The sequence below is a fragment of the Salmo salar genome, chromosome 18 (assembly GCF_965601325.2).
Source record: "Salmo salar chromosome 18, fSalSal1, whole genome shotgun sequence".
Lineage (NCBI taxonomy): Eukaryota > Metazoa > Chordata > Actinopteri > Salmoniformes > Salmonidae > Salmo > Salmo salar.
This window is the reverse complement of record NC_138308.1, coordinates 91782588-91801142: the sequence shown is the minus strand read 5'-3', so window position 1 is coordinate 91801142 and position 18555 is coordinate 91782588. Positions and strand designations below refer to the sequence as shown.

The following is an 18555-nucleotide window of genomic DNA, read 5'->3' as shown; positions in this document are numbered from 1 at the left end:
TATTACATTCACGTAATGGCATTTGAAGGAATGTCATTTCAGAGGCAAACCTTGCAAAGCTGGTATTGCAGTGTGCCTCCTGTCCCAGACAAGCAGAGCCAACACCCTTTCAGCAGGCCTATGGTGCGCTCCACTGTTGATCTTGTGCGTGCGTGGGCTTGGTTGTACCTTGCCTCTTATTGATTTGAGGGATTTGTGAGGAGAGTCATCAGCTATGTTTTTAACAGGTAGCCCCGGTCTCCTGCAGTTATGAACACAACATTCAGATATTGTTTCCCGGTAGAGGTCTAACATGGAAAATAAAACCTAAGTCACCTACCAATAAGCCATCCATCCTCAAAAGCTCCTTCCTGGAGGTTAAGGCCAATGAATGAATCATGTTTCCCACCTGGCCATTTGGCACCTACATTCAACAAAGCCAAATGCAAATCACAGATGACCTGCACATAGACAGAGTGGAAACCTTTTCTGTTGAAGTTGAATTTGTTCAATGATGGTGCTTTTACTACGATGTGGGTGCAGTCAATTGCTCCAATTACATTAGGAAATCCAGCGATGGTATGAAAATCCCTTTTCACTCTGGCCTGTTGCACAGCAGTGTATGGAACCTGTATGTATTGTGGGGTCAATGAAATAATACCATGAAGGACTGCAGGCAATATTCAGCTGATGGTTGGTTGTGAAATGCCAGACCGATCTTCAATCTCCCGTTGGAATGTTCCAACTGGCCAAAAATCCCAGGGTGGAGAGGACTTTGGTATGCACTGGGATGGCATTGGTGCGTTTCGTCTCCCTTTCTAATTCCGGAGAGAGTTGGTTGCAGAGATACAGTAAAATATGCCTTGGAAAACCAAATCTACTAATAAACCATGCGTCGCTCTCAGCAACAAAATCTGCACCCTCATTGAAAACACGCTCCCTGCGTAATGCAGCTTGTGCCAGATCCTCCAGCAATGCAAGATTTGCCATTTTGGACAATTCACAATGCCTCAATACCTCAATGCCTTTTATATTATTTAATGGTTTAACTAAATTGCCTCCAACCTTACATTCCACTCTCTTTCTAATTGACTTTATTATTCAATTAGGCTGAAATGGTTTCATGTTTATGATATCGATAGCACCCGGTCTTCATAGGTTATGATTTGGTCCAGTATGTCAATCCTTTCTCCATCTGAATTATGGGTATTTTATTAGCAGTTTGAATTTTCACCCACAAAGTGCTGTGCGTACGCATGGTGCTTAAATGCTTGTGTGCTTAAATTTACGCACATTCTCAAGTATAAATACAAATTCATAAATCCCACATTTTGCTTAGAAATGATCGCGTGCATGGTTTACGAACATTACGTAGCGTTGATAAATGAGGGCCCAGGACGCGGTAGACGCACGTCGATTGAATCGAATGATAGACGGAAGGAAGGAGCGAAACCTATCGGTTTGACTGTCGTTTGGTGAAGTGGTTCTCCCAATTTATGTAAAACTTGGGTATGTGAGATATGCGGTGAGACAGAAGTGTTACAATTGTAAAAAGTTAGGACACGTTGCAAGTGTTTGTAGAAGGAATACATGTGTAGTAGTTGAAAAGTCAGATGAAGCATGGTGTTGTGTAATTGTGATGGGAATCACGTTCCCGAGTTCCCGGAGTGCCCTGCATGGATAAAATAGGTTGCAGTAGCTAGGATCAGGGCCATCCAGCAGGTCTCCTATGTGGAGGCAGTGAAAATAGCTGATGGACTGAGTAGAGAGGAGATGGTAGTGGATGTCCCACAGTCTGCAGTGAATGCCATGCAGGAGAAGGATCCCGACATACGAATAGTGAAGAAAGTGGACTTTGTCGCGTTTATAACGAAAGTGATCAATTGCACGAGTCAAACCAATAAAAAATAAATCAAAGAAGCTAGACATCATTGTGAAGCGGTAAATATATTTCTGGATCTCCAGGACTTTACAGCTAAAATAGTACATGGTGTACTGAATTAAGAAGTCCCCCCCCCCCCCCCCCCTTCCAGGTGTAGGGATCTGAATAGTACAGTTTTTGTTTGACATTCAGGGTAGCGGCGTGAATTTGGTCCGTGTTTATTTATTTATTGTTGGTAATTTAGTATCATTTGTTCATCCACAATTTGTTTTGGGTGTATTTTTTTTATTACACCATACAGTAGGTGGCGGCAATACACCTTATGAGTGTAGTCCGCCAATAAACATCAGCAAAGAAGAAGGTTATAAACGCAGCACAAGAAATTGTCAGCGGGTATGGTTTGTTTGTGACAGCCATTCTTTCTTCGTTAACGAAGCCATAGTAGCTGAATTCCCAACTCTCAGTCTACTGAAAATGTCTAAACTACAGTTGTTGCGTGTGTTTTTAAATGCGCGTTTAACGGCGGCTGCTGTGGAGATTTTCGGTGCAGTTGAGAAAACGGTAGTAGAATACCAGGAGGAGAATGATCGGCTACGGAGACTGCTGCGGAGGACACCGGGGAATCAACTATGTAGAATAGGTTAGTATATAGCGCTACTGATAGCTAGCTATAGTTCTACCTAAATTAATACACTCCACACTGTTTAGGCTAACAGTGATCACCATTCCAACAATTGTACGTTTTTTTTTTACGTTTACCATACATGGGTAAAAACATGGTCTTTGTCACGAAAACCAGGAAGTTATTTGAATTTATAATTAATGAATTGACAAACTTTAGAAATAAATAGCTTTTTAATGTATTAAGAGCTCATTTAAAATATACATATTTTTGTTGTTATTGGATTGGAATTTGAGTTTACTTTATATTGCATTTACGGGCTTAAATTCAAATTGACCCCAACCCTCAAATCAAATGTTATGCCACATGTTTCGTAAACATTTAACATTTTAGTCATTTAGCAGACGCTCTTATCCAGAGTGACTTACAGTAGTGAATGCATACATTTTTTATTTTTTCCCCCTCTGTGCTGGCCCCCCGTGGGAATCGAACCCACAACCCTGGCGTTGCAAACACCATGCTCTACCAACTGAGCTACAGGGAAGGCTCGGTAAACAACAGGTGTAGACTAACAGTGAAATGCTTACTTGTCTAACGGCTGTATAGGTAACCTCTGCTCTTCCTCTCCTTAATGATGTGGTATATAAATAACAGCCTCTCCTTCCCTCCAGACTCCCTGCAGCTCTCTGTCTCTGAAGAGGAGGTTCCCCCTGAGCAGCAGCACTGTGAGCAGGATTGGAGTCCCAGTCTGGGGCAGGAGGACCCAGAGACCATACAGATTAAAGAGGAACAGGAGGAAGTCAGGACCAGTCAGGAGGAAGAGCAGCTTCAAGGTCTCTTTCAAACCAAACACTCCATATTCCCTTCAACTTCTGTGAAAAGTGAATGTGATCAGGAGGACCATCTTTGGTTCTTGACTCTTCCCCAAACCCAGACTGTGGAGAACAGAGAGAGTGAACCTAAACCAATGTATCTCACATCTTTTGGCACTGTGGCCCACCTAAAGGGTCTCGACATTCACTGTGACTCCCCAGATAATCAAAACAATGCATCAAGCCACAGCTCAGCTGTAAGAATTGACCCAATAGGACTTTACAGCAGCCCACCATTGGATCCCAGCCCGCCTTTGGATCTCAATCGACCAATGGAGAAACACCGTTCCAAGCCCAGCATGATGTCCAGAAAAGCTCTGGAAGTTGACCTGCAGAGGCATGTGACTCTCACCAAGAAGAGCCTAAGTGAACGCTACAACTCCACCTGTAAACTGAAGGCCCATGTCCAACTCTGTCACGATGGGAAACCCTGCACCTGCCCCTTTTGTGGCAAGACCTTCAAACAAAAAGGACATCTGTCCAGGCACATGAATATTCACACAGGAGAGAAACCATTTTGCTGTGGTGACTGTGGAAAAACCTTCAATCGCAAGGAGCACCTAACTAAACATAGACAGACTCACACAGGAGAGAAACACTTTAGCTGTGGTGACTGTGGGAAAAGCTTCAATCGCAAGGAGCACCTAACTAAACATATACGCATTCATAGAGGAGAGAAACCATTTAGCTGTAGAGACTGTGGGAAAATGTTCAATCGGAAGGGAAACCTGAACTTGCACATTCTGACTCACACAGGAGAGAAACAACATGGCTGCTCAGTCTGTGGTAAAAGATTCACTCAGAAGACTCATCTGCTGAAGCATATGGATAATATCCACAAAGAGAGAGAAACAGACAGGAGAAAGAAAATCTTCAGTCAGAAGATGGGAATGAAAAGGCAGGATGTGGACAACACTCATAGGAAAGGAGAGCAACTCCAGACCATTCATACTGTGTCTCTCAGATGAATAGATCTATCATAAATTGTCATAAAACATTGTATGTAAATAAAGTTTGATTGGATTTGAATGATGAGTACAGAGTATTGCAGGAAATTCACAGGTCTGTTGAAATTTTACCTTCATTAGAAACAGTAATATCTGGTCGTTTTGATTTGAAATGTCTCTCAGGGTGATGACAGAATGGTCGGGCTTATTAATACATTTATAATAAATACAATTCCAGAAAAGGAGGGGAGCGGAAGAGGAGGGGGACCCATGTACCCTGCTTCAATCAAGCAGACTTCAGTCACCCACTTGGCTTCAGACACCCCCAAGATTGACGCTGGGAGACGAAACCATCTATGGCCTCCTCCTTGTCAGGCCTCTCACACTGCAGACAAGGGTCCTGGGGCGAGCCTGGCTGGATGAGGGGGCTTAGCCGCCTCAGTTCAAACTTTAGCTCCCTCAGTTGTAGTTTTATGTCCCTCTATAAAAATAGCAACAAAGTTTTAATGATTGAGTGACAGGTTGGCACATAAAAAAATCTTTCTCCTCTGCATTGTGTCAACACAACGGACAGGGCGCGCTGCGGTTTGTGTAGGTGGGCTATGGATAGCCATTAGGTGGTTAGGTATTTTCCTTTGGGGAAAAAACACTTCTCATCTCTGCAGTTGGCTAAGTGAATAACATGATACTCCTACGCCTGTAATATTTTATTTCGATTTATTAGGGCAGGGTCAAGTATACCGTTGAAGCTGCTTCACTCTTAGCTAGCTAATTTAGCTGTAAAAGGTGTTTGTGTTATTAGCCCTAGCCTATTTAGCTAGCTCAAACCACTTCATCTGCCACCGTGGATATCAGAAATGGGTTTCACCAAGAGGATTAGGAGAGCGATGAGCAGCAGCGTCAAAGCACAGACCGCCGCCAGGCCCAACCGTGAAGACGCTGCCGAGCTCCAGCTAGTCTACCCACCCTTCCAAAAGCGCAGCCAGGATCAAGGCACCACAGCCGCCTCCAACTCCGACTGTTCCCGATGATCTTGGAACAAAGGAGCCAGACCAGATTAGCCTAGAATCATACCCTAGCCACAGCTTTTCTGTACAAAAACTTTCATTTAATAGCAACTGGTTCATAAGAAAAGAGTGTCTGGAATACTCGGTTACTGCAGAGGCTGCATTTTGTTTCCCATGTCGAAAGTTGTGTGTTGGGTCCTAGGCTAATGCAGACAAGGCCTTCATCGAAGGTGTGAATTACGGGGAGCCCCTAAATGCAACAAAAAACAAACGTGGGGGGGTTCCTTTGTACTTATTAATTTTTGACATTTGTTTGCCATGCGTCCTTGTCCTTGATAGCCAATGCATTAGATTTATCAGTTGATTTATCATCGTTTGCTTTTGTCAGTCAGCTGTTTAGAGCGCTCATTGCGTTGTTTTTCCAGGTGCGCGCGGGAACTGGTTTTCTCCGTGCCATCCGTAGCCAGAAGTAGTAGACCGTTAGTTTAGATTTATTATTTTCTGTCAATATTAGTTTTCTTTCTTGGATCGGCTGATGATGGTGGACAATATCACTAGCCTACAGCTAGACACCAGTGCTCATCCAACAAGTAGACTATACTCTAATGACTGTAGGCTTATAAGTTTCCTATTTTGATTAGAAGAGGTTTTAGTGTTCGGTGAGAAGCATTCGGTTTTGCAATGGCACATGCCTACATTACTTTGGATTTGTGTGCCCATGAGAACTGTTTTCACGGTGAAACACGTAGGCATAGTAACACATACAGGACATTTTCCGAGAACGCCAAGATCCATAGTTTGTGCAGGGTTTAACTTCAATGTTCTAATTCAATTCTTACATTCTTAACAATGACACATAACACTGTCATAAATGTCATTAATGTAAAGAAAGAAAGGTAGTGTTTTATGTCACACGATCTGTGAAGACTCCAAGCATTAACTTATGAATTAGGGTGTAAAAAATACGCACGAAATCTGCTGAAATATATATATATATATACTGCTCAAAAAAATAAAGGGAACACTTAAACAACACAATGTAACTCCAAGTCAATCACACTTCTGTGAAATCAAACTGTCCACTTAGGAAGCAACACTGATTGACAATACATTTCACATGCTGTTGTGCAAATGGAATAGACAACAGGTGGAAATTATAGGCAATTAGCAAGACACCCCCAATAAAGGAGTGGTTCTGCAGTGGGGACCACAGACCACTTCTCAGTTCCTATGCTTCCTGGCTGATGTTTTGGTCACTTTTGAATGCTGGCGGTGCTTTCACTCTAGTGGTAGCATGAGACGGAGTCTACAACCCACACAAGTGGCTCAGGTAGCGCAGCTCATCCAGGATGGCACATCAATGCGAGCTGTGGCAAGAAGGTTTGCTGTGTCTGTCAGCGTAGTGTCCAGAGCATGGAGGCGCTACCAGGAGACAGGCCAATACATCAGGAGATGTGGAGGAGGCCGTAGGAGGGCAACAACCCAGCAGCAGGACCGCTACCTCCGCCTTTGTGCAAGGAGGAGCAGGAGAAGCACTGCCAGAGCCCTGCAAAATGACCTCCAGCAGGCCACAAATGTGCATGTGTCTGCTCAAACGGTTAGAAACAGACTCCATGAGGGTGGTATGAGGGCCCGACGTCCACAGGTGGGGGTTGTGCTTACAGCCCAACACCATGCAGGACGTTTGGCATTTGCCAGAGAACACCAAGATTGGCAAATTCGCCACTGGCGCCCTGTGCTCTTCACAGATGAAAGCAGGTTCACACTGAGCACGAGACAGACGTGACAGAGTCTGGAGACGCCGTGGAGAATGTTCTGCTGCCTGCAACATCCTCCAGCATGACCGGTTTGGCAGTGGGTCAGTCATGGTGTGGGGTGGCATTTCTTTGGGGGGCCGCACAGCCCTCCATGTGCTCGTGTAACAGATGTATAGCGTACTCTCCTTGCGTTGTGTTTTTTTTCCTAATAAATCACATCAGCCAGCGGTCCCAGTTGAGCATCATTTATTCCTGTTGTTAAATGAGAAACAGCACGGTAGTTGTGCAGGGCTTAATGGTACTGATGGCTGTCGATGACAAAAGCCCTTGCATCACATTTTCATACTGGGTCACAAAATACAAAAATACAATACAAAATATAACATGTGTAAATACCTGTTGTTAAATGAGAAACAGCACGGTAGTTGTGCAGGGCTTAATGGTACTGATGGCTGTCGATGACAAAAGCTGTAGCATGAAGACAACTGTGTTAGCAGTGGGCTTATGTGACCATTACAACGATGTATGCTAGCTAACACTTATCTACAGCAATCATATGCCAAAGCACATCCCAGAAAGCCCCTCAATCCCTAACAGGTACCATATACTCACACATGTATAAATTCGTAACGTACAGCAAACTTGAACACATTGTAAAATATAAAATATAAAACAGTATTCAGAACGTGACCTACCCCTTGCATCACATTTTCATACTGGGAAGACCTGACGTTCGCGATCTCCCCCTATCTGCAAGCGGGGCCAATCACAACACACCTTAGTGTCATCAGTTGAACCAACCAATACGAATGCTTGAACATTAAGTACACATTTCTTTAGAGGCAAGTGGAAACATAACCAACCCTGTTACATTCTCCCCTGCTGAATTACACTTGCACACTATAAAGAAACAAAATGAGGTATGCAATACCTTGCAATACATATGTCACCAAATATTCCAGTGCAAAGACTATTCTCCAAAGAGAATTAGGGGAATTCAAAGACCCCGTAGGAAAACATGCCTGTTACATGTTCAGCACACTCAGTGACAATAAGAACCTCACAGAAAGACCTTGGTCTACTTGACCTCTGACCCATGACCTCCATGGGGTCTCTTGAATGAGAATAAAAAAAAAAAAAGGTCTACAGACTTGGATTCTAATCCTACACCCACACAGGTATTCTAATGAATTCTGTATGAAAAACCCTCTGTGTCTGCATAGTCTCTATGAGTCTCACCGGGCGTTTCTTAACCCGACCAGCCGCTGACCTGACAGGCCTAACAGAGATATTACGTTTAACCTGTTCACCTACAACCACCACTGGTGGGTCACTTTCCACAGTCGGTGGATAGTCAAGGTCAAGGGTTCTGTGACTGTTGCTGGAGCTTGTGCTACCAGCGGCATCTTCAGAATGCCTTTCTTCTTCAGAGGGTTCGGACATTTCTTCTCCAAAGGTTAGCTCTGACATGCTTGTGCCACCAGCGGTTCTGAGGGTCCCTCGCCAGTGGCCCATCTTCCAGCACATCTGGGGATTCTTTTTCAGAGTGCTCCGGCTGTGCTTCCCCCGAGGTCTGTTCTGATACCCACACACTAGTCCTCTCACTAATGTCTATTTCTGGTATATCGTTCACAGATGAGTCCTCCATCTCCTCACTCGGATCCTCACGGTCTCCCATATTAGGTGTCTCCAAGGCAGTGTCAGGTAGAGGCAAGAAGTTCACAGGCATTATCAGATTACGGTGGACCGTTTTCTCCTGGCCAGTCGACATGTTCTGTATATTGAAGATGTGGATGTCGCTATTCTTTTCCGTAACAATATAGAGGTTGTTCTCCCAACGATCCGCCAGCTTCCTCTTTCCACGTTCACCCTTATTCGCCAGCAGCACCCGATCACCGACCTCCACTGGAGCCCCTCTGATCTTCCTGTTGTAGAGGCCCGCATGCCTCTTCAGCTGTTTGGTTGCCGACACCTGTACCGTCTCCATGGCCTCCCTCAGGTCTCTTGTCAGGGACTTTATGTACTCGTCATAGTCTACAACCTCTGAGTCTCGCAGCACCGTACCAAACATCATGTCGACAGGCAGACGTGGGGTTCTCCCAAACATCAACTGGAAAGGGCCGTAGCCCGTGGTTTCATGGACCGTACAGTTGTAGGCGAAGGTCAACGACTTCAGCTTCTGGGGCCACCTGTGCTTCGCTCTTGTAGGTAAAGCCCTGATCATGTTTCCCAGCGTTCTATTGAACCTTTCGACTCCCCCGTTCCCCATCGGATGGTAGGGAGTTGTGTGCGACTTCTGGACTCCTGCAGCACTCAACAACTCAGCAATCAATTTACTTTCAAAGTTGGCCCCTTGGTCAGAGTGGATACGACGAGGAAAACCATACACACAGAAGATGTTGTTCCATAGCTGAAGGGCCACTGCTTTAGCTGATTGGTTCGGACACAAGAAGGCATGGGCCATCTTAGTAAAATGATCAGTGACGACCAGGACATCCAAGGACTTGTTGTTGGAGTCTTCAGCAGACCAGAAGTCCACGCACACCAACTCGAGGGGCTCAGTCGTGATGATGTTCTCCAGTGGAGCTCTGGCCTCTGGCTCGGGGGCCTTACTGAACACACACCTCTTGCAGGTCTTGACATACTCTCTGACATCCGACTCCAGACCATGCCAGAAGAACTTCTGTCTCGTCAAGTACAACGTCCGCTGTTGCCCCTGATGACCGGCTTCATCGTGGACACCCTTCAAAACTGTCGCCCTCATTGAGGTGGGTACTACATACTGGTACGTCTTCTTCTTTGACAGCAAACTTTTGGTAACGCGATACAGTACACCCATTTTCAGAGTGAGCTTCTCCCAGGTCTTCAGAATCCGCAGAGCCTCGAGTGGTTCATGGCCATGTTCCCTCCTAGAAGGTCTACGGCCCCTGTCCACGTAGAAGACAACTCTGGCGAGAGCGTTATCCTGGCGCTGCTTTGATATCAGGTCGTCACGGGATAGCACTCTCACATCTGACATCTCAGACGGCACCAGTGACTGAGTGAGCTGAGGCAGTAGCAGCGCACAGTTCTGTAACCCAGCCTCCCCTTGCGACCTCAGGACTGCTGACACCGCTTCCTTTGACAGAGAACCAGGAGAAGGATAGGAGGTAGTCTGGCAGTCCATGACAATTTCACAGGCATCTGCCTCAATTGACGGTGAGCAGCTTTCAAGGTCGAATGGGTGGGTCGACCAGCGGAACACATCTTGCACCTTCTCAGCACGTACTCCCGCAGCTTCTTCCAGCAAGGCCTTGTATGGAACCCTTGTGATGCGGTGGAGAGCGCTCGGCTGCACAAATGGCTGTCTACTGAGTGCATCTGCAATGATATTTTTGGGACCGGGAATGTACTTGATGTCAAACTCGAATGGAGCAAGTTTAGCAACCCATCTCTGTTCACAGGCGTCCAATTTGGGCTTGGACAGGATGTACGTTAATGGGTTGTTGTCTGTCCATACAGTAAAAGGCTTGCCCCTTAGCCAATGACTAAATTTCTCACAGACAGCCCACCGTAAAGCAAAAAACTCTAACCTATGGGCAGGATACTTTGACTGTGCATAAGTAAGTGATTTGCTAGCGAATGCTACCGGTCTGGCTGCAGACCCATCCTCTGGCACCTGGGAAAGGACAGCACCTAATCCATTACTAGATGCGTCTACAGACAGCAAGAAAGGTCTACTAAAATCAGGGTGGGCTAGCATGACCTGATCGAGGAGAGCTTGTTTCAACTGACTAAAGGCCTGTTTGCACTCACCAGTCCAGTCTGCTGCTGTGAGTTTCCTATGTATTCCTCTTTTCCTCTTGCCTTTCCCGTGGCGTGGTGCCTTCGTCCCCGTTGTCAGCCCATGCAGCGGCTTAGCGATGGTGGAGCACCCCTCAATGAACTGCTGGTAATAGACTATCATTCCGAGAAAGGACCGAATCTTCCCCTGGGAAGGCACGTCCGTGTTATCCTCCATGAGATCCTTCTCTGTCATCCCTGTAATAGCCGTCACTTTTTCTGGGTCTGTGGCCACACCTCCTTCACTGATGACATGCCCCAAGAACCGCACTGACCTCTTCATGAAATGGCATTTCTTTGGAGACAATTTCAGATTATGGGCTTTGAGACGCTCAAAAACTGACTCCAAGCGTTGCAATCCAAGTTCTTCAGTCGGGGCAAAAACCAGCACATCGTCCAGGTAGCATAGGAGGCTAGAAAAATGTTGATCCCCAAAAATGCTCAACATCATCCTCATGAATGTAGCTGGGCTGTTACATAGTCCTTGTGGAAGACGGTTATATTCATATAACCCAAAAGGAGAAGTGAAGGCTGTAAACTTCTTGTCGTCTTCATGCACCTCCACATTGTAGTAGCCGGAGGTCAAATCCATTGTAGAGAAGAAAGCATTGCCACCCAGGGCCGCCAGAGCATCAGCTTGGTGAGGTAGAGGGTGAGCATCCTTTACGGTGCGAGCATTGAGCCATCGGAAGTCTGTACACAGTCTCAGATCACCAGACTTCTTCCAGACCAGGACGAGCGGGGAGGCATACTCACTGCTGGATTTCCTGATTATCTCCCGCTCTTCCATCTCATCCAAGGCCTGCCTGAGCTTGTCATAATGGTTAGGGGAGAGCCTACGGTAAGGTAGCCTAAAAGGCTTAGTGTCACTGAGTCTGATGCGATGGACATATCCCGTAGCCTTCCCGCAATCTAGTTTGTGCCGGGAGAAGATAGACTCGTAGCGGGCTATAAGCTGAACTAGCCTGGCCTTACACTGTTGCGACAACTGAGTGGACTCAATGTCAATGTCACCTAACCCTAACTCGTGCAACACCTCACTTGTCACTCTGTGCGGGTTGACGGTACTGTCAACAGTCAAGCTATCTCCACTACCATTGTCAAAGTCTGGATTGTCATCCATTTTGTGTACCTGCTGCACCAGGGGGACCGGTTTGACAGTGGGCCCATCCATATAGTCAGTGTCAAAGTCCTCTAATGCCATGCAAGGAAAAACATCCGCTATCTTGGCATTCCGTCTCACCGTTACTGGCTTTGGTGAGGGATTGATAACTTTGACAGGGACCCAGCCATCGCTCCACAATGTCGCTACTGTTCTCCCCACTAGAATGTTTTTTGGTCTTGAGCGTGCCCTCGTAGGCTCAATAACGACAGCACTGCCCGCGGATACATTTTGAGGCGTACACAGCCGGCCCCAGACTAAATGTTCCTGCATAGGCTCCAATGTGACCGCCCGCTTCAGCCTTACTGTGCCCACTCTTTCTGGCACTTCAGTCCCTTTCCATCTCTCTACATTAGCCAGCAGACGGAACAGTTTGTCATCTCCATTGTGTTCAGATGATGACATCTTCTCCCAGAAGTCACCAGTCGTCTTCAGCTCCCTGATGAGGTGTTTAATCACGTTGCTGCCTAGGATAAGCTCATCACGTTGGCCATCCACTACTAGAACAGGGACAGAGACACTGCTGCCATACACAGACAGATTCAATTCACACACACCTACAGGCTTGGTCTTCAACCCCCCGCAGCCAACCAACACCACTTCAGTTGGACTGAGGGAGCCACTCTTGAGCACACCTGCTTTCTCAAGGCGTGGCACCACTGTTGAGCTCAATGTGCATGCCATAGAACCGCTGTCAATCATAGCGCTCACCTCTACAAGTAATAACCAGTACATTATATTTCCCCCCACTCACTCATTCTACCAGGAGCTCCCTGAGAATTCCACTTGTGCAGACTGCGAAACCTAGGCCTCTGGCGTGCATCAGCAACCGCAGTACTTCTTGAAGCCGGGTCTCGGATCCCTCCACGTGACGTCCGGCGAAGACAAGAAGACGAGTCACGCGTTGGTGGTATAGTGGTGAGCATAGCTGCCTTCCAAGCAGTTGATCCGGGTCACGGCACCAGTGTAACAGATGTATAGCGTACTCTCCTTGCGTTGTGTTTTTTTTCCCTAATAAATCACATCAGCCAGCGGTCCCAGTTGAGCATCATTTATTCCTGTTGTTAAATGAGAAACAGCACGGTAGTTGTGCAGGGCTTAATGGTACTGATGGCTGTCGATGACAAAAGCCCTTGCATCACATTTTCATACTGGGTCACAAAATACAAAAATACAATACAAAATATAACATGTGTAAATACCTGTTGTTAAATGAGAAACAGCACGGTAGTTGTGCAGGGCTTAATGGTACTGATGGCTGTCGATGACAAAAGCTGTAGCATGAAGACAACTGTGTTAGCAGTGGGCTTATGTGACCATTACAACAATGTATGCTAGCTAACACTTATCTACAGCAATCATATGCCAAAGCACATCCCAGAAAGCCCCTCAATCCCTAACAGGTACCATATACTCACACATGTATAAATCCGTAACGTACAGCAAACTTGAACACATTGTAAAATATAAAATATAAAACAGTATTCAGAACGTGACCTACCCCTTGCATCACATTTTCATACTGGGAAGACCTGACGTTCGCGATCTCCCCCTATCTGCAAGCGGGGCCAATCACAACACACCTTAGTGTCATCAGTTGAACCAACCAATACGAATGCTTGAACATTAAGTACACATTTCTTTAGAGGCAAGTGGAAACATAACCAACCCTGTTACACTCGCCAGAGGTAGCCTGACTGCCATTAGGTACCGAGATGAGATCCTCAGACCCCTTGTGAGACCATATGCTGGTGCGGTCGGCCCTGGGTTCCTCCTAATGCAAGACAATGCTAGACCTCATGTGGCTGGAGTATGTCAGCAGTTCCTGCAAAAGGAAGGCATTGATGCTATGGACTGGCCCGCCCGTTCCCCAGACCTGAATCCAATTGAGCACATCTGGGACATCATGTCTCGCTCCATCCACCAACGCCACGTTGCACCACAGACTGTCCAGCAGTTGGCGGATGCTTTAGTCCAGGTCTGGGAGGAGATCCCTCAGGAGACCATCCGCCACCTCATCAGGAGCATGCCCAGGCGTTGTAGGGAGGTCATACAGGCACGTGGAGGCCACACACACTACTGAGCCTCATTTTGACTTGTTTTAAGGACATTACATCAAAGTTGGATCAGCCTGTAGTGTAGTTTTCCACTTTAATTTTGAGTGTGACTCCAAATCCAGACATCCATGGGTTGATAAATTGGATTTCCATTGATTATTTTTGTGTGATTTTGTTGTCAGCACATTCAACTATGTAAAGAAAAAAGTATTTAATATGATTATTTCTTTCATTCAGATCTAGGATGTGTTGTTTAAGTGTTCCCTTTATTTTTTTGAGCAGTGTATATATATATATGCACGAATTCAACGTAAGGTTGGGCTGACATAATTTACAAAGGAAGCATTTGTGTTTAGTGAGTCCGCCAGATCAGAAACAGTAGGGATGACCAGGGTTGTTCTCTGTTTAGTGAGTCCGCCAGATCAGAGGCAGTAGGGATGTCCAGGGATGTTCTCTTAATAAGTGTGTGAATTGGACAATTTTTCTGTCCTGCTAAGCATTCGAAATGTAATTCGTAAGTGTGGGTGTCGGGAAAAAGTATATTAGGCATTTTTCGTTTCATTGTTCTTTAATTCTAAGCAAGTCACAGCCTATATGCGCAATTTGTAGACTATAATGATTTAATACAAAGAAATATTGTTTAAATACTGTTGTCGCACACGCTTCACAGTGTATTTCTTTGTAGGCTATAGCCTTGAAATAATATAAATACAATAGCCTAAATAATTCATTTTTGTTCCTTTTAGGCTTCCTGTCTGGCTCCTGACCTGTTTAGAGTGTTTATATGCTGTTTAATACGACATGTAGCCTATTTGAAATGATGTTCACTTCTTACATTCACCTTTCCATATTTATTCAAATACTTTTCATTAAAATCAATATTGTTTGGTTTCAATACTTAAAAAACAATTGGTAGGTCCAGGTAGTCACAAAAATAGATGGGTGTTGGTTAAATTGTGATTTTAATGAATGGAGCGAATTTGGAGCGTCATTTTTTTTCCGGTGAGCATGGATCGGTTTTTAGCGGAGCTCAACTCATCCCACATACTCTGGTGGGAACCAATAGAGCTCGAGAGCTTGTAGTCCTAAAACCCGGAAATTAGTTACCTCTGGTTCGTTCAGCCATCCCTGTTGGAAAAATAAAATGGGGTTTTTGAATAGGGTTTTGGGATAAATGCTGAAAATAAGGTCTGAGGTCAACACATGATTAAGATATCTTATACCTTTTCTCCTATGAGATAATATCAGTCAGTTATCATGACATTTAGTGGCGTGTTTTTGGTGAATCTTAGGTGGTGGGAAAGCAACAAATAGTCAATCTCTGATAAGGGAGGAGCTGGTTTTTACATATTGTGTATATTAATTTCTTCTGAATGCAGTTAGTCCGGGCCATAAGACTATTTAGCAGTCTTACGGCTTGGAGGTAGAAGCTGTTCAGGGTCCTGTTGGTTCCAGACTTGGTGTATCGGTACCGCTTGCCGCGCGGTAGCAGAGAGAACAGTCAATGACTTGGGTGGCTGGAGTCTTTGACAATTTGTAGGGTCTTCTTCTGACACCGCCTGGTATAGAGGTCCTGGACAGCAGGGACCTCAGCTCCAGTGATGTACTGGGCCGTACGCACTACCCTCTGTAGCGCCTTGCGGTCGGATGCCAAGCAGTTGCCATACCAACCGGTGATTCAGCCAGTCAAGATGCTCTCAATGGTGCAGCTGAACTTGAAGCTCTCGACCCGCTTCACTACAGCCCCGTCGAGGTGGATGGGGATGTGCTTGACCCTTCATTTCCTGTAGTCCACGATCAGCTCTTTTAACTTGCTGACGTTGAGGGAAAGGTTTTTGTCCTGGCACCACACTGCCAGGTCACTGATGTCCTCCCTATAGGCTGCCTCATCGTCGTTGGTGATTAGGCCTACCACCGTCGTGTTGTCAGCAAACTTAATGATGGTGTTGGAGTTGAGCATGGCCACGCAGTCGTGGGTCAACAGGGAGCACAGGAGGGGACGAAGCACGCACCCCTGAGGGGCCCCCACTTTGAGGGTCAGCGTGGTGGATGGGTTGTGGCCTATCCTCGCCACCTGGGAGCGGCCCGTCAGGAAGTCCAGGATCCAGTTGCAGTGACGTGTTAAGCATACCCTGACTACACCGCTTGCGTCGCGTGTGCGAGCGTTGCAAAATAAATGTAGAAATCTATATTATTAAATTATTGTACCCACACTGCTCACGCGTGACAACGAGCGTCTGCGTTGCCAAGGGATAAAATAGAAGTCAGTTCTATTTGTGACGCAGATCGCGCTGCAAGTCCTGCCTCTCCTCATTGGTTTATAGAAGCAGATACCCATGTGTCATCTCCTCATTGGTTATACCCACGTGGGTGATTGAAAGACAAACTGAGCTGTCGGTCGTCGTGATAATACTATGAAAGTTTAGATGCCAATCGCCATATAAGTTCAAAGAAGAAAAAGCCTGGAAGGAGGAGAGATGACTAGAAACGATTCGGTTGACCATTTTATGTGTGGATTAATTGGTGGAGTAGAGGACCTTGTGCATTTCAGGTAAAATAACAACTCAATGTTTATATCGCAGGACAAATTAACTAGCAACAGCAAGCTAGCTAAATAGGACAAATTAGCTAGCAAGTGCAAGCTAGCTAGCTAAATTGCCATAAATGGTTAATGCTTTTCGACCTGTCCCCAAATTAATGTAATTGGTTCAGAGTTTGTTTTGATATTTTAACCTGCGTGTCGTGATTGTGTTTGGTGTGGGGGGACAAAATTCATTTATGCACGATGGCGCACGGCCGGTTTGGGTTCCTGATAAAGGAATTTACATGTTTAAAGTAATGACTAAAGGATTCCACCCTGAAATCATATAATTGTATGAAATGTGTTAAGAGTCATAATTCCATAATGTGTGTGTGACTAGACCATTGTGTTACTATGTAGTAATGTGAGAGTTGAGACAACAAAGGACAACAGGAAAGAGGCCCCTTCCAAGGCCTCTCTAATCTAGGGAGGAGAGACACGGCTAGGAACTGCCAGGCGGGTAGAAAAGCGATAAACGGTGTGTGTGTGTGTGTGCGTAGGTGGGGGTGAGAGTTATAAAAGGACTGTGAATGTATTTTTGACTTCAGAACGTTCTCTGAATAAACTACGAACCTTTTGCAGTATCTGAGACTTGCCTAATTCTTATTTTGAACCCGGGATTTACAACCTCGGGTGAATTGGTCAAAACTATAAAATAGTTCGGTTAGAACATTGGGATAAAATTCTCGTGACAGTTCCGTGTTAAGCAAATGTTTACTCCTGAACTTATTTAGGCTTGCCATAACAAAGGAGTTGAACATTTCGACAAACCTAGTTCCACTTTGACATTATGGGTTAATGTGTGTAGGCCTGAATTTTAATACATTTAAAATTCAGGCTGTAAAACAACAAAATGTGGAAAAAGTAAAGGGGTGTAAAGACTTTCTGAAGGCACAGTAGATAGATGTACATGTAAACAGGACTAACAGTGAATAGTAGCAGGATAGATAGATAGATAATAATGGTAAAGGCAATAATCAATGAACGACAGCGTAGTCAATACTAAATCAATACTAATTTTAGCAGCAGTGTAGGTGTGAGGTGGAGCAGTAGTTGTCAGCCATTTAACAGTCTTATGGCCAGGGGATAGAAGCTGTTTAGGAGTCTGTTGGTCTGAGCCTTGACGCACCATTACGGTCTGCCGGACGGTAGCATGGAGAACAGTCCATGTGTCAGGTTGCTGGAGTTTTTGGCAATTTTTCAGGCTTTTCTCAGACACCACCTGGCATGTACGTCCTGGATGGCTGGGAGCTCATCCCCAGTGATGCGCTGGGCCGTCCGCACCACCCGCTGTAGGGTCTTCCGGTCAAGGCCGGTGCAGTTGCCTTACCATATGGTGATACAATCAGTCAGGATGCTCTCGATGGTGCAGCTGTAGAAGTTCCTAAGGATCTGAGTGGCCATCCCAAATCGTTTCAGCCTTCTGAGGGAGAAGAGGCAATGCCGTGCCTTCTTCACGACTGTGCTGGTGTGAGAGGTCCACGTTAAGTCCTCAGTAATGTGTACATCGAGGAACTTCTCTACTGCGGTCCCAAGTTCTATTAGGTATAGAGTAGTGATAATGGAAATAGATGACACTACAGTGGTAGGCTTGATTACCAACAACGACGAGACGGCCTACAGGGAGGAGGTGAGGGTCCTCAGAGTGTGGTGTCAGGAAAATAACCTCACACTCAATGTCAACAAAACAAAGGAGATGATTGTGGACTTCAGGAAACAGCAGAGGGAGCAGCCCCCTATCTACATTGACGGGACAGTAGTGGAGAGGGTGGAGTTTTAAGTTCCTTGGCGTACACATCACGGACAAACTGAAATGGTCCACCCACACAGACAACGTGGTGAAGAAGGCGCAGCAGCGCCTCTTCAA

General features: G+C 45.7%; 1 protein-coding gene across 1 annotated transcript; it reads left to right on the top strand.

The window, feature by feature from the left end:
• Nucleotides 1-2070: 2070 nt before the first annotated feature.
• Nucleotides 2071-4384, top strand: LOC106578070 (uncharacterized). Its single transcript, XM_014156648.3, has 2 exons — nucleotides 2071-2501; nucleotides 3155-4384. The coding sequence occupies exons 1-2, from the start codon at nucleotides 2336-2338 to the stop codon at nucleotides 4321-4323; spliced, it is 1335 nt and encodes a 444-aa protein (XP_014012123.3). The 5' UTR covers nucleotides 2071-2335; the 3' UTR covers nucleotides 4324-4384.
• The last annotated feature ends 14171 nt before the right edge of the window (nucleotides 4385-18555 follow it).

What these genes read in the sequence shown, in the direction of transcription:
- LOC106578070 (XM_014156648.3), top strand. Translation starts at nt 2,336, where the DNA reads ATGTCTAAACTACAGTTGTTGCGTGTGTTTTTAAATGCGCGTTTAACG. An exon ending in GAATCAACTATGTAGAATAG is followed by an intron (nt 2,502 to 3,154) that starts GTTAGTATATAG and finishes CCTTCCCTCCAG; the next exon opens with ACTCCCTGCAGCTCTCTGTC.